The sequence below is a fragment of the Stenella coeruleoalba genome, assembly GCF_951394435.1.
Source record: "Stenella coeruleoalba genome assembly, chromosome: 3".
Taxonomy (NCBI): Eukaryota; Metazoa; Chordata; class Mammalia; order Artiodactyla; family Delphinidae; genus Stenella; species Stenella coeruleoalba.
Genome location: NC_137148.1, coordinates 171679380 through 171705024, shown reverse-complemented (window position 1 = coordinate 171705024; position 25645 = coordinate 171679380). Strand labels below are relative to the sequence as shown.

Here is a 25645-nt window from a genome sequence, read left to right as displayed (position 1 = left end):
GAAGAAATGAAAGTGTTCAAAGTCACCATTTTTGCAACCCCTGATGATGTATGTAAGCAATGATCACCAGTGGCCATTAACACCATTATGAGAGACGTTCACGTGGAAATTTCACAGTAAATGAATCAGACTTCTGCCACCTGAACCCACTGGTCATTTTTAACGAGGTAGGGGAGGGAACCAACTGGGTGTTAATGTTGTTACACGTCTCACGGAGAGAGAGACAAAGACACGGAGACACAGAGATACAGAGAGAAAACAAACTAGATGTGTTGTCTGGTGGAGCTCACACCACCTAGGAAGTCCGCTCATGTTTCTAGGTAGATTGATTCACAGGGATTACAGGGGACAGAGGAAACCATTAATCCACATCAGGGAAACAACCCACCCAATCAGGAGGCTGGTAAACTCTACCAGATAAACGACCTGGTTTCTTCAACAAATAAATGGCAAAGAAAAAAGGTTGGGTGATGGTTATAGGTGAAAAGACACCAAGAGATACAGCAACCAAATGCCACGTGTGGGCTTTGTTTGGGTCCTGACTCAAAGGAACTACCTGCGGAAAAAACACGTATGACGTTTCATCATCAGCAATGAGACATTTTGCCATCATGGGCCCACCAGGGGGATGTACTAAGAGGGACCCTGCGGCATTCTCGCCCAAAATGCATGCTGGTAATTACATCATGAGCAAACATCAGACAAGCCCAAATTGCGGGACGTTCTATAAAATAACCGGCCAGAACTCTTTTTTTTTTTAATTTTATAAATTTCTTTCTTTTCTTTCTTTCTCTTTCTTTCTTTCTTTCTTTCTGCGTTGGGTCTTTGTTGCTGCGTGCAGGCTTTCTCTAGTTGTGGCAAGCAGGGGCTACTCTTCGTTGCGGTGCGCGGGCTTCTCATTGCGGTGGCTTCTCTTGTTGCGGAGCACAGGCTCTAGACGCACAGGCTTCAGTAGTTGTGGCTCATGGGCTCAGTAGTTGTGGCTCGCGGGCTCTAGAGCGCAGGCTCAGTAGTTGTGGTGCACGGGCTTAGTTGCTCCGCAGCATGGGGATCTTCCTGGACCAGGGCTCGAACCTGTGTCCCCTGTATTGGCAGGCGGATTCTTAACAACTGTGCCACCAGGGAAGTCCCCTGGGCAGAACTCCTTAAACAGGTCATGACAGACAAAGGCTGAGGAGCCGTCACCAAGGAGACAAAGACAGGAGGTGCAATGTGGAATCCTGGCCCAGAAAAATGGCAGGAGAGGGAAAACTGGTCAAATTCTAACGAGTCTAGAGGTTAGGTAATAGGATGATGGTTGATGTTAATTCCCCGGCTTTGATAACCTGGCTTGTAGCATGGTTATCTAAGAGGTTCACATCAGAGGAAAGTGGGTGGACGATGTTCAGGAACTCTGCACTATTGCTGCAACTTTTCTGTAAATCTAATATTATTATAAAATGAAAAGCTTTAGGGAATTCCCTGGCGGTCCAGCGGTTAGGACTCCACTCTCTCATTGCCGAGGGTCCGGGTTCAACCTCTGGTGGAGGAACTAAGATCCCCAAAGCTGCAAGCCGTGCAGCACAGCAGGGTGGCGGCGGGGAGTTTTAGAAAAGACATTTACAAGACACATGGGGAAATCTGGATACTGACTGGATATCAAATACCCAAGGGTCATTGCTAACTTTTTTAGATGTGATAATGTTGCATTATGTTTATCCTTTTTAGAAGGGAGTCTTTGTATATTACAAGGATGTGGATGAAATGGTATGATATCAGGGATAATGAAAGTAACCAGGGACTTCCCTGGTTGCACAGTGGTTATGAATCCACCTGCCAATGCAGGGAGCATGGGTTTGAGTCCTGGTCCGGGAAGATCCCGCGTGCCGCGGAGCAAGTAAGCCCGTGTGCCACAGCTACTGAGCCTGTGCCCTAGAGCCCGCGAACCACAACTACTGAGCCCACGTGCCACAACTACTGAGCCCGCGCGCCTAGAGCTCGTGCTCCACAACAAGAGAAGCCACCGCGATAAGAAGCCCATGTGCCGCAACTAGAGAAAGCCCACGTGCAGCAACGAAGAACCAATGCAGCCGTAAATAAATAAATAAATAAACAAATAAATAAATAAGAATTGGGTGCCTAACTCAGGGGACCAAGGTCATGCTGACGGCATGTACTCTTGATATAATGGGACAAAACCTTCTTCACTTCTGTGCTCCTCTGACCTAAAATCTAAACCTCAGTCTAATCATGAGAAAAACATCAAACGAAACTCAACCGAAGGACGTTTGCCAAAATACGTTTTATGAGAGGTATCTGGGAACGCGACCTTCTTTGGAAATAGGATCACTGCAGATAGAATCCAGTTAGGATGAGGTCATTTGGGCGGGCCTAATTCAGCGTAACTGGTGTCTCTGTAAAAAGAAAATTTGGACACAGGCACGCACAAGAGGAGATGGCCACGTGAAGACACAAGCAGAGACGGGAGGGACGCAGCCACAAGCCAGGGATACACAGAGCCACCAGAAGCTAGAAAAGGCAGGAAGGACTTTCCCCTAGAGCCTCTGGAGGGAGCACGGCCCTGCTGACACTTTAGTCTCAGACTTTGCCTCCAGAACTGTGAGAGAATACATTTGCGTGGTTTTAAGCCCCTCTGTCTGTGGTACTTCGTTACAGCAGCCCTGGGAAAGTAAAGGCTGGCCAGCACTCCTCAAAACTGTTAAGGTCATCAAAAACGAAGAAAGTCTGAGAAACCGTCACAGCTCAGAAGAGCCTAAGGAGACGTGATGATGAAATGTCGTGTGGGAACCTGGGTGGGGTCCCAGGACAGAAAAAGGACATTCGGGGAAAAAAGGAAATTTGTTGGACTTCAGTTAATAATGGGTCAATATTGGTTCGTTAATGGAAAAAAAAAGTACCATATTAATATATTAATAATAGGGGAAATCATGGTTTCATAAGGCAACCCTCTGTATTTGCAATTTTTCTACAAACCTAAGACTATTCTAAAAATTAAAGTTTATTTTTTAAAAAGTAAAACAAAACAAAAAACCTCTTGAATGAATAATAGAATCTTGGCTTGGCCACCACCCAGGTGTTTAGCCTTAGTCAAATTATTCAGTTTCTCTGTGCCTCGGTTTCCCCATCTGTAAAATGGGGGTGATGGGGTTGGTGCTTCATGGGCCTGCCCTGAGGATGGTGGGAGACCAGGATCTGGAGTAAGTGGAATCATCATCATCTCCATCAGGGATAGGCGGTGGCTGCTGCTGGAATTTTGGGTGAGTAGCAACAGAAGGTCAGCTCAAATGTCCCCGGGGCCAGGGAGAGAGGCTGAACTCCACTTCCTGGCTCAAAGTGCACACAGTCCCACACAGCTCTGTGTACCATGCCCTACACAAGTGGCTGCACAAGTTTTTTTTCCCTTTTTCCTTCCTTGCTACCCTGCCCGGGACAGACGACCTGAGATGGGACCGCGCGGGGCAGGGGGTTGGTTGTTAACCAGGACGCCCCTAAGAAATCAAAGGTCTCCAGAATGTCATTTCTTTAATGTCCACCCTTCAAGGGGCCCCGCAGAAGGTGAGGTAATAAATACAGAAGGTTGTAAGATGCAGCACGCCCGGCCCCCAGCCTGGTAAGGAAGGGGGGCGGGGGATGCCTGTAGACCTCGGTTTCCTTCATCTGAAAACTGGGGCAGGACACACTTCGAACCACGAGGCTCTGATACGGCAGCGTTTTCTGGGCGTCTTTCTCGTAAGAAAACGCAAGTCCCTGAGCTACGCAGACCTCAGGCTAGGATGCGGCTCCTTTCCGCTAGGGGGCGCCAGAGTCCGCGTCCCTCGGCATGAAGGACCACTCCCCTGTCCCGGGGCTGGTGCATCACCCCCAAAAGGGTCCCAGACCCCTGCCCAAGGGGCGATATACCTGGAGGTGGGGGTCCTAAGAGAACCCCATCCACCCAAGTCCTGGATCCCCTGCTCTCTTCACCTTTTCCTGCACCCCGGCCTCCCAAAAGGCCATTGTGCTCCCTCTCCAAGGAGATACAGTGAGTCGAGGAAAGGAAGACACAGAGGCTGTCCTGCTGAGGGACGGAGAAAGGAGGAGGCGCCGATCGGCCTTCCACCCCGGCTCACTCGTGGCCCTTCTGCCACCTGGGCCTGGGGCCGGAGCCACAAGGGGCACCTGGGTTCGCTGAGCGCTGGCCCACCCCGCCCCCACCGCCCGCAGGTCCCGCCTGCCACGCGCGGGTCTGAGTCCGGAGCGTTGGGCCTAGGTCACAGCAGGTTGATGTCGGCCAGGTAGCGGGCCAGGACTGAGTCCCGCACGTCCTTGAAGACCTTGCGGATGTTCTGTGTGTCCGTAGCGCACGTGTAGTGGCTGAAGAGGCGGCGGGAGCAAGAGCCCTTCCTGCTCCCGTCTGCGCCGTCCACACAGCTGGTGTACATGCCGGTGTACATGTCCAGGATGAACTTCTTGGCTGCCTCCGTGTCCTGCTTCGGGCCTGGGGACAGGGGTGGGCAGTCAGGGCACACGGCTCATGGGGCAGGTGGGAGCCTCTCCCTCCTGGGACCAAGGTGGGCTCTGGAGACCCTGTCCCCGATATGGGCAGCAACAGGGCTGCAGGGACCACCCACCAAAGTGCCTGCCTGCCACCGCCATCTTTTGCCTTTCTAGCTGGTCACTTGACTCAGGCCAAGCCAATAAGAGCATCAGGTATGTGTTCATGCAGGTCACATGATCTGGAATGGACCAATGACACTGGTCTCTGGGACTTTGGGCTGAACTGTGTTAAAAAGAGACCGTCTCTCTTGGCTGGGCTTGGAGCTGGGGGGATGGGAGCCTGGAACTGCAGAGAAAGACATCCTGCGGAGGTGCAAATGGGGAAACCGAGGCCGAGAGAGAGGGGGGGAAGGATGGCCATCCTGGTGAGGCACACATGCGATTCCCCCCACCCCCATCTCACATTCATATACATATATGAATATTAATATATATATTCATATATAGATATGAATGAATGACTGGTGTCCTTATAAGAAGACAAGAGACAACCAGAGACAAAGTCATGTGGTGACAGAGGCAGAGATTAGAGACATGCATCTGCAAGTCAAGGAATGGCAAGGATTGCAGGCGACCACCAGAAGCTAGGAGAGAGGCCTGGAACAGATTCTCCCCTGGAGCCTCCAGAAGGAACCAACCCTGCTGACACCGTGATTTCAGACTTCTGGCCTACTGAACTGTGAGGGGAAAAATTTCTGCTGTTTTCAGCATCCAGTATGAAGGCTTGTGTTAGTTTATCCCCATTCTACAGAGGGGGAAGCTGAGACTCAGAGATCTTGGGCAGAGGACAGAGATGGGTCTGGAACTCAGGCCTGTCCCATTGCATTTGAAACCCCACTGGCTCTAGGCTGGGGTAGGACCTGGACCAGCATCTCTCTTGGGAGCTGCTTTTGGGAAGTGAAGGGATAGAAAGTTCTAGAACCACTCACCCTGGAAACTGGGGAAGTAGGTAGCCAGGTGGGAGGTGGGGATCTTCTCCTCCAGGATGTCAGTTTTGTTGAGGAAGAGGATGACGGAAGTGCTTTTGAACCAGGGCAGTTCCAGGATGGTGCCAAACAGGGCCAGGCTCTCCTTCATTCGGTTCTGGGTTGGGGGGCACAAGCAGGTCATGGATCTAGACGGCCAGCTCGGCCCAAACAGGAGCCCTCTCCCCACGTAGAGATGGGGCTGTCGGCCCCCCATCCAGCAGCTTGAGGCTCCCCAATTCCCACCCAGCTGGGTCTGAGGGTGGTGTGGCCAGCTGCCTATGTACGCCCGAGATGGTTTTGTGCCTGTACTGGTTTGGGTAGTGTCCCCCACACACCAAAATTCATGTCCACCTGGAACTTCAGAATGAGACCTTATTTGGAAATAGGGTCTTTGAAGATGTACTTAGTTAAGAATCAGTCACACTGGAGTAGGATGGGCCCTAAGTCCAATGTCTGGTATCCTTATAAAAAGGAGAATTAGGACACAAGGAGATGGCCACGTGAAGATGGAGGTAAAATGGGGTGATGTTTCTATAAGCCAAGGGACGCCAAAGATTGCCAGTGGCCACCAGAAGCTGGGAGAGCCTGGAACAGATTCTCCTTCACAGGGAACCAGCCCCACTGACACCCTGACCACAGATTTCTGGCCTCCAGGACTATGAGACGATACACTTCTGTTGTTTCAGCTCTCCCCCACCCCCATGCCCACCACCTCCCAGTTTGTGGTATTTCATCACAGCAGCCCTAGCAAACTAGGCCATCTCGTGTGGCTGGACTGGAGCAAGATCTGTGTCAGAATGACCTCAAATTGATTCTATCTGATTCAGTTTGAAAGTCGAAATTATAACCTTGGATCCCAAAACTGTCTATGGGAAAGTTTAACCCTGAAAAGTGCACATGTCAGAGATGATAACGTGCCTGACCTTCACACCGGGAGTTAATTAGGAGAAGAGTTCACGCAAAGAAGAATTCTGAGTAAAAGCAGGACATTGTCCCCATGACCCACATTCCCAGGACAGCTTACATTGTGCTTCAGTGGGGTGCGGGGGTGGGTGTGTGTCTTGAGGCGTGAGTGTCCGACTCTGTGTGTGTGTGTGTGTGTGTGTGTGTGCGTGTGTGTGTGTGTGTCAGGGTCCTGGCCTCACAAATGCTTGTAGATCTGTGTGTTGGGGTTCAATGGTCTGACCACAAAAGAGTGGACGGTGAAGCTCAAAGCCACGCCAGACACACAAAGCCCCACTCAAGAGTGCCTGCTCAGCTGTGGGTCCCCGGGCCAAGATGGGGGTAAGAAAAGCAGGGGAAATGGTGCCCCTGCATCGATCGTGGCCCCTCACCTCTTGGTTGTTTTCCTCCAGACACTGGTCGTATTCGCTCAGCGAGGCCAGGTAGATGAGGGCGATCACATTCTCGAAGCAGTGGATCCACTTCTTGCGTTCTGACTTTTGGCCCCCGACGTCCACGATCCTTACCGGGAACAACTCCCTTTCAGAGTTCAGGCCTAATCGGGACCCCCGTGACGAGGCGTCCCAGACCCCAGTCATGGCTGGGACATGCCATGAGCAATATTAATAGCAACAAGAATAGATGCCAGCCACCTTGTGTGTTACAGCGTTTCACCCCATGGAGCAAGTATCGCTATTATGCCCATTTTATGGATGAGGAAACTGAGGCATAGGGAGAGAGGGCACTTTCTAGAGCTTCTACTACACTGGGCTGCCTGATTTCTACCCCATGGTAGAAGACAGCTGGTTGCCCTCACTCTGCCCTGGTTCTGGCTGGGTGACAAGAGGGAAATTGCGGATCATCTCCAGAACTCAGTTTCCCATCAGCTGTGTTCTAGTTGACCGTGGGAGTGTCCAGTGGCCACACAGACGGGCAAACGCCGTCCCCTGTGTGTGTGGCCCAGGGAAAGGGTTCGCCTCCACCCCCACACACACCACAGCAAAAGCCTGGGCCCTCCTGCCTTTCTGTTCTCTCTTCTAAGAAACGTGGGTTACTGACAACAAGCCCTGTGTCATTTCCCCAGGGATGGGACCATTACTCAGGCAGCTGGAAGGAAATGCCAGAAGCCTCAGAGCAAGAAGGGACTTGCCCTGCTGTACCGGTGGGAAATCCAGGCTGATGCCTGCGGCTCCTGATTCCTGAAACCAGCCTCTCTCATGATCCTCAGAGTCCCTCAAACCCCGTATCCAGAGCGGGGCGTGTGATGCAGCGGTTGAGACTGGGGCTCCGATGGCTGAGATAGGTGTGGGGTATGCTGCTTGCCAGCCTCCCAGCTCGGAGTCTCAGTTTCCTCTGAGCCCTCACCTTTGGCCTAAGAACGGACGCAAGTTTCCCCATCTGATAATTCTCTCCTCAGTCCAGCCTTACTTCTGAACTTCCCCAACCACTACTTTTACTCCTAAACGTTTACCAACTCATCCATCCATCTATTCATCCATCCAACCAATCACCCACCCACCCATCTATTTGTCCATACGTCCACCTACCCACCCATCAATCCATCCATCTGTCCATCTATCCATTTATCCATTCATACATACGTACACCCACCCACCCATATACCCATCCATTGATCCATCTATCCACCCACCTACCCATCCACGCGTCCATCCATGCATCCACCCACCCATCCATCCATCCATCTTTCCAACCATCCACTCACATTTCCAAACTTCCACTCTGACCTTCAGCTGATCATCACCAGTGAAGCAAACTCAGCCCCTAACTTTGAGGGTCTCTCCATCTAGTGGAGGAGACCCAATGCAAATAGATAAATTATGAACCTTCCTGCTAAGGACTATTGCAGAGGCCAGAACAACATGGGGCCGGGGGAGGGGGTGTTCAGGGAAACAAGGGATCAACATGGGTGGGTTGGACACTGAAGGGTCTCAAGCATCCCCCTGCACCCTCCACAGGTCCCTGCCTAAAGTCACTGAAGATTCTCTAAAGGCCACTAAGGTCACTGAGGATTCTCTAAAGGCCGCTCCCAGAAGTCGCTTCTCTCACTGTATTCTTCCTGACCTCTCCTTGGCCTTTGACACTGACCATGACTCTGCATGGACCATCCTTTGCTGCACTGGCCACCCACACCTCTGGCTTCCAGCTCAGGCCTGTGTGCGCCCAGCCACCTCCCAGATGCCCCAGACCCCTCAGAACCAACCTGCCCCAAATGAGTTTATCATCTATTGTAACACCTCCTATCCCGCCACCACCACTGTGTCTCCACCATCTACTCTCTCACCTTGATGGGAAACCCATAGGGAGTCACTTTTGACTCTCTGCCCTACATCCCATGCTCATCTAGTCCTGCCCATTCTACATCAGAAAGCATTCTCGCACTGTCCCCTCATTTCCATCCCCAAGGCCACTTCCCGGGCACTTCCCAACCCTTTCTGCCTGAACCATGGCTCCTGCCTTCTCCTGGGTCTCCTGACCTCCAGCTTCACCCCTCATTTGGGGCTGGGTAAGCTCAAACGGTGAGCTTCCCCAGCTCCAAATCAATCCCTCTGGTCTAGCCCTGACTGCACAGTCTCTGTCTCTTCCTTCCCATCACCTCCTAGCTCCAGTGAACTCCTATTCATTCTTCAATGCCCTAATAACAATGTCCCCTCCTCCAGGAAGACGTACCCTCCCAGAGCTCTGGGGGCTCAGTTTTGGCTCCCCCAGGTCCCAGTCCTGATTCCATGGAGGGGCTGGAGGTGTCTGTGTCCAGCCTTGCCTCCTTCATCCTTGCAGCCCCTTTGGGGGCTGGGACTAGGCAACTCCTACTCATCCCTCAGTGCCCCAGTTCCTTTGCCCCTCCAACAGGAGCCTTCTCCACCCACCAGGCTATGCGCTCACCGCAGGCTGGTTTTCTGCACGGAGAAGCAGTACTCGTTGATGCCGGTGGTGGGCATGCGGCTGCGGAGCACGTCCTGCGAGGTAGGGATGTAGCCCTCCTCCATGATGCGGTCCAGATTTGACAGGTAGCTGTAGAGCCAGAAGCCCTGAGTCTTGGCCTTGAAACCTCCCTTTGCTTCTCAGGCCCACCACCCAGGGCCTGGTGAGGACCTTGCTGGGGGAAAGAGAGCCCCCAGGGCAGGGCCAGGATCTCTGGGGTCCCAGGTGGCTCAGGAGCACAGCCCAAGGCCATGGGAGCATCGGGAGAAGCAGCTTCACCCTCAGCAGCGTGACCCCAAGGACTGTCTCCCTGGCGCGGGTGTCACCCTGGGAAAACTGTCACCCCAGGTGTGTCACTGCCCCAAGAACAGTGATAGCTGGGAGCACTAGACACCCAGCGTCGTACCCAGGACAGCTTCACTGCATGATGATGAACAGCGTCACCCCAGAAATGGTGTCACCCCAGGACAGCATCATCCTAGAACAGTCACCCCCGAGGCACCATCACCCCAGAAATAGTGTCACCCCAGGAATGATGTCACCCCATGAACAGTGCACCCCAGGAGCTGTGTCACCTGGGGAGCAGCGGCTCCCCGGGGACGGCCTCACCCGGGGCAAGACCACCCACAGCATTCCCAGCAGTGGGAGCTGGCCAGCCTGAGGCCCCTCTGCCGGCTCCGATCCCTGGGACTGGGTCTCCTCTGGCTCCGCCTTGGCACCGCCTCGCGCTCGGCACCCCGACCCCGCGCCCGTCCCCGCGGACCCCAGACTCACTACACTGCCGAGTCGAGCAGGTGGAAATCGCGCCGGCGCTCGTAGCAGGCGCGGATGCCGGAGTCCCTCCACAGCCACTGCATGGCCACGGCGTAGTGCTTCTCGAAGGTGGTCACCCTGTAGGGGTCCTGGCTCATGATCAGGTTGGCCCGGTGCTGGGGAGGGACAGACGGACAGGGGCGGGTCAGAGCAGCCGGGCGGGGCGGGTTGCCCTCCTGACGTCTCCACCCCCTTTCGTGCCGGCGTCCGTCCACCAAGGGTGGGCACAGGTAGAGCGCACAGCGGCGCGAGAAGCCAGCAGGGGCTTGTTTGCGTGCGGGGAGCGTCAGTTCTGGGGGACCCTGCCTGGGGCAGTAACCTCTTCTCTATCTGTCCTCCTTTCTTTGCACCGGAAGCAGGCACTCGTGTTGTTCATGTCTGAAGATAGGGTCTTTACAGAGGTAATGAAGTCACAATGAGGTCATGAGGGTGGCGCTAATCCAACGTGACTGGTGTCCTTGTAAGAAGAGGAGATTGGGACACAGACACACACAGAACGATGACCACGTGAGGACACAGGGAGAAGACAGCCATCTACGAGCCAAGGAGAGAGGCCTCAGAACGAACCAGTCCTGAGGTCTTGTGGGTTGGAACCCTCATGCACTGCTGGGGCGATGCAATCTGGTACAGCCATTGTGGAAAACAGTATGGAGGTTCCCACCAAAATTAAAAATAGAGCCACTGGGAATTCCCTGGCGGTCCAGTGGTTAGGACTCCACGCTTTCACTGCTGAGTCCGGGTTCCATCTCTGGTCGGGGAACTAAGATCTCACAAGCCATGTGACATGGCAAATAAATAAATAATTTTTAAAAATAGAGCTACTCTATGATACAGCAATTCCACTCCTGGGTATTTATCCAAAAGAATTGAAACTGGGATCTTGAAAAGATATCTGTACACCCAGGTTCACTGCAGTGTTATTTACAGCAGCCAAGATGTGGAAAGAACCTAAATGTCCATCGATGGTTGAATGGATAAAGATAGATATATCTCGAATACTATTCAGGCTTTAAAAAGAAGGAAATTCTGCAACAGGGGACAATGTGGATGAACCTTGAAGACACCATATTAAGTGAAATAACACAGTCACAGAAGGACAGATCCTGCACGATCCCGCTTACATGAGGCATCTGGAAGAGGCAAGTTCATGGACACAGAGAGTAGAATGGGCTAGGGGAAGGGAGCTGGGGTTGCTATGAATAAAGTTTCCCTTAGGCAAGCGGAATACATCCTAGAGCTCTCCCTGATGACATTGTGTCTGCAGTTACTGATACTGCATCGTGCGCTTAAAATTTGCTAAGAGAATAGATTTCATGTTGAGTGTTCTTCACACAATAAAATAAAAATTTTAAAGAGAAGGGTGATGTGACGCACAGTCTGCATAGCACCCCTCCCCCCAGCAGAGTAGGGCAGGGCTCAGGAACCAGTCCACCGTACTAATATTTCTAGAACAAAACGCCTGCTGACTCAGGACTCCTACCAGGCATCATGGGGTCCAAGGGAGAGATGGCTGAGCCCTGGGGGTCCACGGGGAACCCGCGAAGTCGGTGGGGGGACCTGCTGGTGCTGAGCTGCCTGGAATGCGGAACAGGATCCCAGGAAACCTTGGAGGAGGTGGTTCTTCACAAGGACTTAGGGGATCTGAAGGGACACAGTCCCACCCTGAAGTCCTAAGGAAACCCCTCCCAGTGTGGCGCCCATGCGGTGAGAGCCGGGATGCTCACCTTGCTCTCGGGCCAGCTGAAGGGGATCTGCAGCCGTTCCATAGCCTCAATCATGCTCTGCATGGACACGAAGATGTTCTGGTAGACCAGGCTCCGGAAGCTCTTGCGTTCCTCCTCCGAGTAGCCCGCCCCGTGGATAATACGCATCTGCTTGATGAACGTGCTCTTCCCGCTCTCGCCAGGGCCTGGGGAGAGGACTCCGCGGTCAGCTCAGCCCTCCGGGGCTCCCACCACCCGCCACCTCCCGCCACTAGGGTTCAAATCCCCACTCTGTGATCCCGGGCGAGCAGCTTCATGTCTCTATATCTCGGTTTCCCCACCTGTGAAACCTGGTTTGCTGGGTGGACGTGAGGGGTAAACTAGTTCATTAAAAGTTTGTCCCAGGAGGGGCAGCAAACCACGGCCTGCCGGCCGCTGTTTTTATTTTTAATTTTGGGGTTTTGTTTTGTTTTGTGTTTTTGTTTTTTTGCCACACCACGCGGCTTATGGGATCTAAGTTCCCCGACCCGGGATGGAACCGGGGTCCCCTGCAGTGAAAGCGCTGAGTCCTACCACTGGACCACCAAGGAATTCCTGACAGCTGCCTGTTTTTGCATGGCCAGCAAATTTTTACAGTTTGCATGGTTTTTATAGTTCTAATTCTTTTCACCCTTACAGTTTTTACATTTTTGTAATGGTTACAGTTTTTGCATTTTTTAATGGCTGAAAGGAATCCAAAGATTCCTTTTTGGTGACACCTGAAAATGACATGAAATTCAGGTTTCAGGGTTGGTCAATAAAGTTTTATTGGCACATGGCCGTGCCCTGTTGTATACAAATTATCTAGGGTTGGTTTCTCGGGACAGCTGCAGTGTTGAGTAGTCAGAGATCCTCTGGCTTGCAAAGCTGAAAAGATTTACCATCTGACCCTTTACAGAAAAAGTCTGTGGACCCCTGGCCTAGAGTGTGCTTTGACATAGTAAGAGCTACATTCCTGTCCACTATTATTAGCAATAGTAGTCTTTACCATGATTATAATTACTATTATTATTATTCGCTATAATAATTTCAGGAAGAGAAAGTTTTGTGAAGGAAATACAATAAGATAAATAGATAAAGAATGATTAAGTGACTACTACAGCTAAGTGTCACAGAAGGCTTCTCAGTGGAGGTGACATTGGCGTTGAGATCTGAAGGCTGGGAAGGTTGCTCTCGTGCCAAGATCTGGAGGAGGGAGCACCAGGCAGTGGACACAGCACGTGCAAAGGCCCTGGGGCAGGACCAGGCCTGGTGTGTTGGAGGAATAGCGAGGAGGCCTGTGTGCTTGGAGCTGAGTGAGCGAGGGGGAGAGAGGGAGGAGGTGAAATTATGATTGTGGAAGGGGTTCTAAGGAGAAGGGGGCTTTGAGTTAGGCTGGGTAATCTAGGAGGGCTTCACTGAGGAGGTGACATCTCATCTGAGACCTGGCAGATGACAGAATTCATTAGAAGAGAAGGGGGAATAGCATTCCCAACAGCAGGCACAGCACATGCAAAGGTCCAGGGGCAGGACCATGCCTGGCATGTTGGAGGAAGAGCCAGGAGGCCTGTGTGTCTGGGGCAGAGTGATCAAGGGGGAGAGAGGGAGGGGGAGGGCAGGGAGGGGACAGGGCAGATCATGCAGGGCCTTGTGGGCTGTGGGTAGAGGAGGGGTGGGGCCTGACCCAGGGGCTCACAGGTGGCCCCTGACTACTGAGGGGAGGGCAGGTTGGGGAGGGGTGAACCCAGCCAGATGGGACTGTTCTGGTCCAGGCTGGACCCAGGTGGCCGCGTGGAGCTAGAGAGAAGAGGACATATGCCCAAGATATTTGGGAGACAGAATACACACGACCTTGCTGATGGACCAGAGTGGGGAGAAGGGTCCTTGCAGGCTCACCTACAGAATCTCCAGGGCCAAGCGCTGGATGAAACCACAGGGCCCTTCTGAGTGCAGGGTCGCACGTCAAAAAGCCGGTCATGGGTCTGGGATAGTAACACTAGAACCTTTGGAAGCTCAAAGAGCAAGGCCTGGCTCCCTGCTGTCTAAGCCCTGATATCTCCCTGTCTGAGCCTCTGTTTTCTCGTCTGCGAAATGGGCATGATAGCCAGGCGGGAGGTGTGGGGCCGGGAACCACCTCCAACACCTTGTCACCCTGCCGGCTCCTGGGGGACACTGGTGTGGGGTCCCTCCAGGGGTGGGGAAGGGGACTCGTGAAGGAGGAACTGGGATCAGCAGCAAAAAGGGAAGGGGTGCCCTGGCTGGAGCCAGAAAGAGGAACCAGGAGCAGAGGAAACACAGCAGGGAGGAGGCGGGGAGTGTAAGAAGCGGCAGAGGACGGGGTGGAACTCTGTTGTACCGCCCCTGGGGGGCTCTCGTCCCCTCCCACTCCCAGCAATTCTGAAGGCAGTGAGGGCAGGACCCAGCGACACCGCTGCACTCGAGATCCAAGGAAAAGAGTCAATTTGCTATGGCCCTAAAGGACATTCATGGGGAAACTGGGAATGCCAGCGGGACGTGATGGTGACGGGATTCGGGACGTGATGGTGACGGGATTGCATCACGCTCATCGCCTGCTCACCATTGCCCTGGGGGGGTCTTTGCTTTTTAGTGGGACGTAAACCCACTGAAGTATCTGGGGGGGAAAAGGTGTCAGGGCTGCAACTTTACTCACAAACGGTTCCGATAAAAATGAATACGTACGTGTTAAATATAATATATAAATGTATAACAAATAAACTATAGCTATGCATTATGTAAATTATAAGTATATACACATATACTTATATATAATGTGTGTGTATACATATATATATATATAGAGAGAGAGAGAGAGAGAGAGAGAGAGAGAGAGGGAGAGAGCAGGGTGGGATGGGATAAAGGGCATGTGATAAAATGTTAACATTTGCAGAAGAATCCGGTGCAACTTTTTATAACTCTGAAAGTATTTTAAAATGAAAAGTTAAGAAAGTGGAAAAAAAAACCCTCAAGGGCTTCCCTGGTGGTGCAGTGGTTAAGAATCCGCCTGCCAATGTATGGGACATGGGTTCGAGCCCGGGTCCGGGAAGATCCTACATGCCGTGGAGCAACTAAGCCCGTGCGCCACAACTACTGAGCCTGCGTGCCACAACTACTGAAGCCCATGCGCCTAGAGCCCGTGCTCTGCAACAAGAGAAGCCACCGCAGTGAGAAGCCCGTGCACCTCAATGAAGAGTAGCCCCCGCTTGCCACAACTAGAGAAAGCCTGCATGCAGCAACGAAGACCCAACGCAGCCAAAAATAAAATAAATAAACTTATTAAAATTAAAAAAACCCTCAAATGTCATGTGAGATGCTGCATTGGAGGCTGGAACAGAAAAGGGGCCGTGGTGGAAAAACCAGTGAACTCTAAATCTGGAGTTTAGTTAACAGAAATGTAATGGTACGGTTCCCACATTAATATCTCAGCTGTGATGAGCACACGGCACTTATGTAAGATGTCACCACGAGAGGAAGCTGTTTAGGAGGAGACGGGAACTCTCCGGACTATCTTTGCCACATTTCTGTCCTTCGAAAATGATTCCAAAATAAAAAGTTTCCTGCAAACAAACCAACAACAAACAAAAAACGCCTCACAGTTCCACAATCTGAAATGCTTCAGTAAGGAGCCACATGTGTCTCAGATTCCTTGGATTTCAGGACGGGGATACATCAAACTCAATAAATATTCCTGCAGTAGAACCTCTGACTACCACAGTCAGTGAGATAAACCCACAGCCTCGCCTCCCACTGGGAAACCTGGGAGACGGGCTGGTGTCCGGAGCTTCTGCTATTTGGAGGTGGAAGAGGTACCGTAAGCCCCCCTGTCCTCCTAGGGTGCCGGGGGGTCCATACGCACCAGCTTGCCTGAGCCCACAAGAGGAATGGCTCTTGGCTCCACATTTCACGTGGGGCAACTGAGTCCCAGATCGGTTGGGTCATGCAGCTGGTGGGTGGCCAAACTGGGACTCAAACCCGGTTCTGAGTCCAGAGCTCACGGGCTTTTTAATAATCATTCCGGGAAGTTCCCCAGGCACTGCCTGAATTATCGTCACTAAGATTCCCACTGTTTTCCCATTCGCAGTGGAGACGTGGGGGCTCAGAGAGGTGAAGTGACTTTCCCAGGGTCACACAGCTACTGGAAAAGCAGAGGAGTAAACACAAGCCCTTGTGGATCCTTCACCTTCATCAAAGTATCAGTTCATGTGATGTTTCTACGGACACTCGGAAGCTCGTCGGCTCCTCTGGGTGCTGCCAAGACGGCGGTGAGACCTACGGCAGGGGGCTGCACCCTTTGAGCTTCCTCTGGGTTGCCCCCAAAAGTGTGGAGAACAAAGAAAGATCTCACCAAGAAACAGTTAATTTTTATTTATTTATTTATTTTTGGGTGCGTTGGGTCTTCGTTGCTGCGTGCAGGCTTTCTCTAGTTGCAGCGAGCGGGGGCTACTCTTCATTGCGGTGCGCGGGCTTCTCATTGCGGTGGCTTCTCTTGTTGCAGAGCATAGGCTCTGGGCACGCTGGCTTCAGTAGTTGTGGCACATGAGCTCAGGAGTTGTGGCTCGCAGGCTCTAGAGCGCAGGCTCAGTAGTTGTGGCACATGGGCTCAGTAGTTGTGGTGCACGGGCTTAGTTGCTCCACGGCATGTGGGACCTTCCTGGACCAGGGCTCAAACCTGTGTCCCCTGCATTGGCAGGAGGATACTTAACCAGTGCACCACCAGGGAAGTCCGCAACTGTTAATTTTGTTGAGATGCACTGATTTCTTTTTTTTTTTTCCTCTTCTGTTTCATTAAAGAAAAAAAAATATCCTGGTTGCCACCCACAGCTTGGGTTTTGTGACTCACAAGTGGCTCACAACCTGAAGTCTGAAAAACTCCACCTTTGCAGCTGTGACTGTCCTGGAGCCACTGAGGAATCAGGAGTCTCTCTGCTCCCTCTCCTGATGTGGTTCAGCAAGCGCCCCAAATGGGACTGGGAGCTGCAGGGAGAGCTGTTGCCACCTGGCACGTCCTCGCAGCCAGACGGGAAGTGATTGCTTCCTTCTGGGAATGGGTGAGGAAGTAGAAACTCGCGGAGGCCAGGAGCCGTGCCAAGCCCCAGGCATCGCGAGACGCTGTGCAGCTCCTTCCATGGTTGATGGCAGTCCCAGCCCCGCCATCCTCCCCCAGGAAACTGGGCCACTGGGACACAGGGAGCTGCCTGAGAGCAGACAGCTCATCTTCTTTGCCCAGCTCTGCCTCAAAACTGGCTGCAGACCCCAGATCCATCCTGCCGCCGCCCTGGGCCTCAGTTTCCCCATCTGTCATTGGGCTTCTGTAGCGGCACGTTCACAGGGCAGTCAAGCGTGTGGACTGTGGAGCCAGAATTCTAGGTTCCGATCCTGGTTGTGTGACCTCGGGCAGGTCGCTTCACCTCTCTGGGCCTCGGTTTCCCCGTCTGGAGTGGTTCCTACCTCACATAGTATGGACAGAGCTGGCTCCTTTAATTGCCTTATTCTGAGTCTTCCCCCTCCTCAACGTGGTGACCACTTCCTGTCAGGGACAGACCCCCAGCCCCTTGGCCTTCTTCCTCCAAAGGGTCAGCCACCTCCCAGAAAAAAAAAATAATAATAACTTTTGGATTCAATTCCTGTTTTTAAAGAGGGCAGATGTGGAAGCAGCCCTCAGGGCTTGGATAGGGGTGTTGAAACCACAGTCCAGCGGGCTGTCTATAGGGCCACCATCTGTGCTTGGGCACGTGGACAACCTCCCCTCTCCCCTCTCCCACCCCTACCAGCAGAAGTGGCTTCCTGATTTGGGACTGGCTGTGCAGTGATCAGTGGGGCAAGGGACTTTCCAAGCTCCAGGAAGATATGGTACAGCTCTGGGGAAAATCATCCCTGAAACAGGATTCATTCATTCATTCATTCACTCATTTATAAATCATGCATCGGGTATCTGCTCTACGTCAGGTCACCGTACTCCTGAAATAGATGCTGGGGACACAGGAGTGAATAAGATGGACATGGTCCTCACCTCTGTGTTGCTTGCTGTGTAACTGGAGAGACAGACAATAAACAAGGAAACAAGAAAACACCTGAGAGAGCGTCAGCGAGTGAGTGGTATGAAGAAAAATCAGGCGAGAAAGAAAGATGGGGCTGACTTTGAAGCCCGGGAAATCAGGGAAGACTTCTCTGAGGAAGTGACACTTGAGCTGAGACCTGCCTTGAGTGAAAGGAGTGAGAGCACCAGCCATGCAAAGGCTTGGGGGATGCTGAGAGCCCTTGGCAGGGAGAATGGCAAGTGCAAAGGTCCTGAGGTGTGGTTAAAGAAAACCTGAGGTGTGCAAGGAAGTATCACTAACACTGCCAAACCCCTAGCCCAACAGGTCAAGAAAAATGGAGCAAAGACAAAGAATGAAAAAGGAGACATCACCACAAATCCCACAGACATGAAAGGATGACAAGGGAATGTTATAAACAACCTTATGCCTATATATTTGACAACTTTGAAGAAATGGACAAACTCTTTGGAAGATACCAATAACCAAAGCTCACTCGAGAAGGAATAGCCCTATTTATTAAAAGATAGTAAATAACATATATATACTAGCCTAGCTATTACAGAAAGTGAATAGAGATAGCTATGAAATTAAATTCTTAATTAAAACCTTCCAGGCTCAGACAGCTTCACTGGGGTCCCATGCCCCCACCCTCTCCTCTCTCTCCAACCCTCAGGGCTGCCCCTTGCCACTGAGCAAGAGAAGAGAGAGGACGGCCACCCAGATGACCAGGCTCTTTGCCCCAGGACAGGCAGACGGGACTTTGGAACACTTCCCCGGCCCTCGCTCAGGGCTCAGGCAGTCCCAGGAGACCCTCCAAGGCTGGCGTCCCTGGGCTTAGGCCAGCAGGGTCATACACAGGGCAAGGTGGCTGGGGGAGTGGACACACGTGGACAAGAAGACATGAGGTCTCAGAGGCTTCCAATCCACCACACCCAAGTCACCCCCACTCCCTCACCCTGTTCTATTTTCCTCCTGTTCTTCGCGCTGCCGGAAATTATTTTACCTGCTTATTAGTTTGGGGGCTTAACATCTGTCTCCCCCACCGGAAGCTGAGGTCCCCAGAGGCAGGGACACGCTCCATCTCCTCTGCCGCTGTGCCCCCACGAATTACTCAGTATGTCTTGAGTGAATGAACCGACCAATCAATCAATCAATCAGAGGCACGTGGCAATGCTCTCTCTGCCCACACGACTCGTGCTGATAAACCACCAGAACAGACCCAGCTCTCCAGAGGGACGGGAGGGGCTCGGAGGGCGAGGCTGGAGCTCCCCGGGCTGTGCGGCTCATTCCCTTCCTGCAACGCGGAACCGATGGGGCGGGCCGGGCCTGCCTGACAGAAGCCAGGCCGCCGGCCCAAACCGCCTCTGCTCCTGCAGATGCCCAGGAGATGGCCGGACCGCGGGACGGGCCCACAGCTCACCCCTTGGGACGAGGAACCGGGCCTCAGTCGACTCGTCCTGAAAGTGGGCTCCCAGGCTGTCCTGCCCGGGGTGGCCGCGGACTCACCCAACAGCAGCAGCTTCAGCTCCCCTTGGTCCCGCTTCTTCTGCTCCAGGAGGATCTTGTTGATTTCCTGGTCGATCCGGGCCGCCGACTTCTCGTCCTCGGTCAGGCACCAGGCGCAGCAGCGCCAGGTCAGCGAGCGGGCCATGGTGGGGCCTCAGCGGGCACCAGGCGGCATCGCCCCCGCGCCCTCCTCCTCCCCCGGGAGGCACCCCGGCCGGCCGCTCCGGGGTGGGCTTCTGACAGCCGGTGGCAAGAGTCTCCCTCGTCGTGGGGGTCGCCCCCCTGGGACCCCCGGCTTCCCGGCCTTGGGCACCCGGCGGCCTAGCTCGGCGAGGCCTGCGCGGCGGGTCAGGGGTGGAGAAGGAAAGGAGATGCCGGCTTAGGGCTCCCCGCCCACCCCCAGACCTGCCCGGCCCGGCCCGACAGGTTGACGGCAGTAGAGCCAGAGGTGAGGTGGGCGCCCCAGGGGAGGGCGGGGCAGGGAGGAAAGGCCCGGCGTCTGCAGTCTGGGTCTGCGCTGAGCCTCCTTCCTCATTCTGGAGAAGGGGTGGACCCTGTCCTCCTGGGCCTCTGACGCCCGGCCCCGGCCCACCCACCTCTCCCCCTCCTCTGGGCCAATTAGAAGCAGTCATCAGAATACCCCACAAGGTCTTTTTTAAAAGCACAGCCAGGGCCCGGTGTCACTTACTGTTTTAAGTGCTTTTGTGTTTGGCGGGGTGGGGGTTGGTCATGCGGACAGCACCCCAAGTTCCTTGCCATTCCCGCTGCACAGATGGGGACATAGAGGCACAGCCAGGCAGTGACAGCCCCCGGGGAGCCTCTCCCACCCGTGGGGCCTCAGTCTCAACTGCAGAGCTGGCAGCTTTGGGACTTTGGAACCGGGCCATTCATTCTTCTTGCAAACATTTATGCGGCGCCTACTGTGTGCCAGGCATTCTACGCACAGCAGGGACCCAAATGACAAAAAACCCGATCTCCCTGCCTTATGCTCTAGACAGACAGATAAAGAAATACCTTAAATATATGTATATCTAAGCCTATCAGATGGCCATAAATTGTGAGAGGAAAATAAAGCTGGGAAGGGGGATGGGAGATTGGGGGGGGGCTCATGTGTGGCTTGAAACAGGGGGTCAAGGAAGGTCACTCTGAGAAGACAGGCATTTGGGAGGAGAAGTTGGACAGGCAGCCTGGACATAGAGGGATCTTGGGAGTCAAGCCCGCATCCCAGCGAGGCCATGAGGCCCTCGTTCCCTGACGACTCAGCCTTCAGGACCTTAGAAGCAGGAGGGGACACAGGGGTGGCTGTGTAGCTGCGTCCCCACAGAATGTCTCCAATCCAGCAGCTCTTTGCTGTGTTCGGGGATAGAATGCTCTTTGAGAGGTTCTAGAAAGCTCTAGAAAGTTCCCAAACACTCCTCCCCCCCAGAGATACACAGAATCTGGGAGACCCCGGGCCCCTCCCACAGGCACTGGTGAGGCTCAGAGAGGGTGTGTGCTGTGCCTGAGGTCACACAGCCGCAACTGTCTGCCTGTGCCACGCCCCAGCCGGCACCAATGCGGTTTCCTTCGCTGTTGATTCATAACGACCAGCAGATGGGAAGTTCAATAGGGGCCCCGTTGGGTCACTGGGTCCTGGCAGGCACTGCCCTGCTCAACCCCGTTCCCACCCCCGACCGGATGGCCGTGAGGAGGGGGTGCTCCCCGCGGCCTGAGGCCTGGGTGACTTCCCACTACCGGGGAAGGTGAAGAAAAGCAGAAATAATAATCTGGGCCACACAGAAGCAGAACGGAGGTAACCAGCTTGGCAAAACCCAGAGGCCAGGCTGAGTCACAGACTGGAGGGTGGATGGCGGGGCAAGGCCAGGAGCACCTGGGGCCACCCCGCTGTTTCCCAAAGGACACCAGGTCCCTAACCCATCACACAGGGCCAGGGCGGCATCCCGCTGACTTCAGAGAAATAAAAACAGGTGCCTTGATTCCCCCTCCTCCGGGGCCCATACTCTGTGAATTTCTCCAGCCTCACAACAAATCTTCCCACTTCCCCAAACAGGCGAGGAGCTGCTCTCTCTCCAGATGAGGTACCATCCTGGCGGGACACCTGTCACCTATTAGTTCATTCGGGAATAACAGGGTGAGCTGTGTGTGTGTTTAAAAAATACACACACACGGACCTCCCTGATGGTCCAGTGGGTAAGACTCCACGCTCCCCATGCAGGGGGCCCAGGTTCCATCTGTGACTGGGGAACTAGATCCTGCATGCCGCAACTAAGAGCTGGCGCAGCCAAATAAATAAATAAGTAAATTTTTAAAACATATATTAAAAAAAAGTACACACACAGACTTCTCTTGCAGTCCAGTGGTTAAGACTCCGCCCTTCCACTGCAGAGGGCGTGGGTTCCATCCCTGGTCAGGGAACTAAAAATTAAAACAAACACACACACACACACACACAGAAAACACAGAAAACATGAACATATAACCTAATAATTTCCTGTGAAACTGATACCCACGTGATCCCCACCTAGGCCAAGATTCAGGGTATCGTCAGCCCCAAGAGGGTTCCCAGATACCCGTTCCAACAAGACCCCCTTCCTCCTGCTGGGCAGTCGGTACTGCACCAACTTCTGTGGTATTTCTGTGTTTGGGGGGTATTTTTGGTAACAAGATTTATTTTGCTTTTTGTTTTTTCAATTTACGTGGCTTGGTAGGTGCTTCCTTTGGTGTACGGTTTTGTGTTTTAACAAATGTACACAGTCATGTAAATTATGGCTAAAACAGTTGACAGAATATGGTCTGTCACCTGAAGAACCCCCTCCAGGTACCTCTTTATAGCCAGACCCTCACCTGAGCCCTCACCCCTGGAAACCATCGATCTGCTTTTTTTTTTTTGTGTGGTACGCGGGCCTCTCACTGTTGTGGCCTCTCCCGTTGCGGAGCACAGGCTCCGGACGTGCAGGCCCAGCGGCCATGGCTCACGGGCCCAGCCGCTCCGCGGCATGTGGGATCCTCCCGGACCGGGGCACGAACCCACGTCCCCTGCAACGGCAGACGGACTCTCAACCACTGCGCCACCAGGGAAGCCCGATCTGGTCTTTGTTGCTATGGTTTTTTGAATCTTTTTGAGACTGTCATATACATGGAATCACACACTGTGTAATTTTTGAGACTGGCTTCTTTCACTTAGCATCTGAGATCCGCCTATGCAGTGGGGCATGTCAGGAGCCCTCTCCTTTGGACTCTTGGGTAGTTTTCTGTTGTGTGGGTTCATCACCCTTTATCTGTTCACCCGTAGAAGGCCATTTGGGTTGCTCCCAGTTTGGGGGTGATAACGGATAGTGCTGCTGTAAACATGCACTATAATCATCATCAGTGCTCATTTCTCTAGGATATTTCTAGAAGCGGGATGGTTGGGTCATAAGGTAATTGTACGTATAACTTTGTAAGAAACGGCTGAATGCTTTTCTGGTGTGGCTTTCCCATTTTGCACGCCCATCAGAAATGCCTGAGGGGGGCTTCCCTGGTGGCGCACTGGTTAAGAATCTGCCTGCCAATGCAGGGGACAAGGGTTCGAGCCCTGGTCCCGGAAGATCCCACGTGTTGCAGAGCAACTAAGCCCGTGCGCCACAACTACTGAGCCTGCGCTCTAGAGCCCGTGAGCCACAACTACTGAGCCTGTGCTCTAGAGCCCGTGAGCCACAACTACTGAACCCGCGTGCCACAACTACTGAAGCCTGTGCATGTAGAGCCCACGCTCCACAACAAGAGAAGCCATCGCAATGAGAAGCCCGCGCACCGCATCCAAGAGTAGCCCCGGCTCGCCACAACTAGAGAAAGCCCGCATGCAGCAACGAAGACCCAATGCAGCCAAAAATAAATAAATTTATTAAAAAAAAAAAACCCAACTGTGGAATTGCTGGGTTACAAGGTATTTCCCAGATATTAACTCTCTTTTGCCAAAGTGCGTGTACCAATTTACAACCCCAGTAGCTCTGGTAAGTTTTTTTTGTTTGTTTTTTAAATTTTTGCCCGTGCCACCGGGCTTGCAGAATCTTCGCTCCTCGATCAGGGATCGAACCCGTGCCCCCTGCAGTGGAAGCCCGGATTCTTAACCACTGGACCACCAGGGAATTCTCTCTGGTGAGTTTTTTATGGACCTAAATTTATCCCATCCAAAAGTCTCTCCTTTATTCAGAAACGACGATCTCCTTGCTGTTCCTTTGGTATGAGAAATGCCCTTTCTGTTTAATGAGGAATAGGATGTCTACATGGTTTTACAGTACCTCACAGTTCTCAGCTGATGGGAGGCCACAGCTGGGTCATTCCCTGGCCACTGCCCTTGGCCATACCCAAGGTCATGCCCCCGCCCCCACCAGGGCTGGCCCAAGGCTGGGGTACAAATGTCCATCCCCTCCCTTTATTAACTGATGAATCACGGATTTGATTCCACTTCTGCGAGTATATCCATACCGAAAGCAGGGTCTCCAGAGGGTCTTTCCCACCCAAGTTCACAAAAGCATGATTCACCGCAGCCAAAAGGAGGAAACAGCCAGGATCCCCTCGCCGGCCACCTGGGCCGGCTTGGTGGGCGGGGGACTCGGGCTCGGAAGGTTTTCTGTCTTGAAAGCCTCCTGGTTTTGTAACAAGGGCCCTGCGTTTTCACTTTGCACCGGGTCGCGGCTGGTGCCCAGGCTCGGGGGCGCCGCCTACCGTCAGGGCAAGGGCCCGGCCGCTCTGTGCCTCGGTTTCCCTGTTGGAACCGGGATGCGGAGAGGACCTCCGGAGCGGATGCGCGTTCGCGCGGACGGGCGCGGAAAGCAGGCGAGCAGCACCTGCCGGCCGCGGGGGACATGACGGCCAGGCGCGCCGGCAGCATCCGCGGGCTCCCTCCCTGCACCCACCTCCCGAATCCCACTCCCTCCTCCGCCTCCACCTGGGACCACTCCATCATCTCCCACCTGGTCCAGCTGAGTCCCCTCCATCCGGGTCCCTGATTCCGCCCTCAGCCCCACAGTCTGTCCTCCCAGCAGCGGCCACCAGAGGGCGCCTATGAGCTCTGAGTCAGGCCCTGTCCCGCCCCTGCCCACAGTCCTCCAGGGTCCCACCTTCCTGAGGGTAAAAGCCCAAGTCCTCCCCGCGGCCCACAAGGCTCTGCACGACCTGCCCTGACCCCTCCCTGCCCTCCCCTCCTCCCTCTCTCTGCCTCACTCACTCTGCTCCAGACACACGGGCCTCCTTGCTGTTCCTCCAATGAACCAGGGCTGGTCCTGCCCCAGGGCCTTTGCACGTGCTCTGCCCTCCGCCTGGCAATCCCCTCCCTCAGACCACAGCATGGCCCCTTCTCTTCACGTCTTCCAGCATCCTATTCATACGCCACCTTCTCCGAAAGGGCTTTCCTGAACAGCCTGCCTGAAATGGCCACTATCGCTGCCAATGACTCTTCCCTGCTGCTTTTATTCATAGATTTGAGTCATGGTGATAAGTGCTGTCTCCCTGTATGTGCAGTGCCTAGGACAGTGCCTGGCACACACGGGGCCTTCAGGGCATTTCCATCCCACTGATGAGTGAGTAAATAGAACTGGAGGGGGATATGGAGAAATGCGACCCTGGCGTACAGCTGGTGGGAAGGAGAAATGGGGCAGCCGCCGTGGAAACAGCCTGGCGGTTCCTCAAACGGTTAAACGTGGAATCGCCATTTGACCCAGCAATTCCACTTCTGGGTTTATAGCCAGTAGAATGGAAAGCAGAGTCTCAAAGAGATACTTGCACACCTGTGTTCACAGCATCGTGATTCACGACAGTGAAAAGGGGGAAACAACCCAAGTGACCATCAACGGATGGATAAACAAAGGTGGTCCATCCACGCAGTGAAATGATTCAGCCTTAAAAAAGAAAGAGATCCTGACACCTGCTACACCATGGATGTACCTGAAGGACATGATGCTCAGTGAGAAGCCAGACACAGAAGGACAAATACTGTGTGATTCCACTCACATGGAGTCCCTGGAGGAGTGAAATCCATAGAAAATAGGATGGTGGGGGCCAGGGGCTGGGGGAGGGGGTGGGGAGTTATTGATTAATGGGTACGGAGTTTCTGTTTGAGGTGATGAAAATGTTTTGTAGACAATTACTGCTGACGGTTGCACAACATTGCAAATGAAACTAA

At 53.4% G+C, this 25645-nt stretch overlaps 1 protein-coding gene across 1 annotated transcript; it reads right to left on the bottom strand.

Moving 5' to 3' along the window:
• Nucleotides 1–3648: 3648 nt before the first annotated feature.
• Nucleotides 3649–19716, bottom strand: GNA15 (G protein subunit alpha 15). The gene is made up of 7 exons (XM_079917604.1): nt 19483–19716; nt 11924–12108; nt 10161–10315; nt 9348–9476; nt 6839–6968; nt 5466–5619; nt 3649–4477 (listed from the first exon to the last, which is right to left on the bottom strand). Exons 1-7 carry the CDS (start codon nt 19625–19627, stop codon nt 4251–4253), a joined length of 1125 nt encoding a protein of 374 aa, XP_079773730.1. The 5' UTR covers nt 19628–19716; the 3' UTR covers nt 3649–4250.
• Between the last annotated feature and the right edge of the window lie 5929 nt (nt 19717–25645).

Bases quoted from the DNA above. Each gene is read 5' to 3' on its own strand.
- GNA15 (XM_079917604.1), bottom strand. From the start codon at position 19,627: ATGGCCCGCTCGCTGACCTGGCGCTGCTGCGCCTGGTGCCTGACCGAG. The intron at 5,620-6,838 runs GTGAGGGGCCAC...CCCCCAACCCAG, and splicing joins TGGAGGAAAACAACCAAGAG to AACCGAATGAAGGAGAGCCT. The intron at 4,478-5,465 runs GTGAGTGGTTCT...CCCTGTCCCCAG, and splicing joins CTACTTCCCCAGTTTCCAGG to GCCCGAAGCAGGACACGGAG.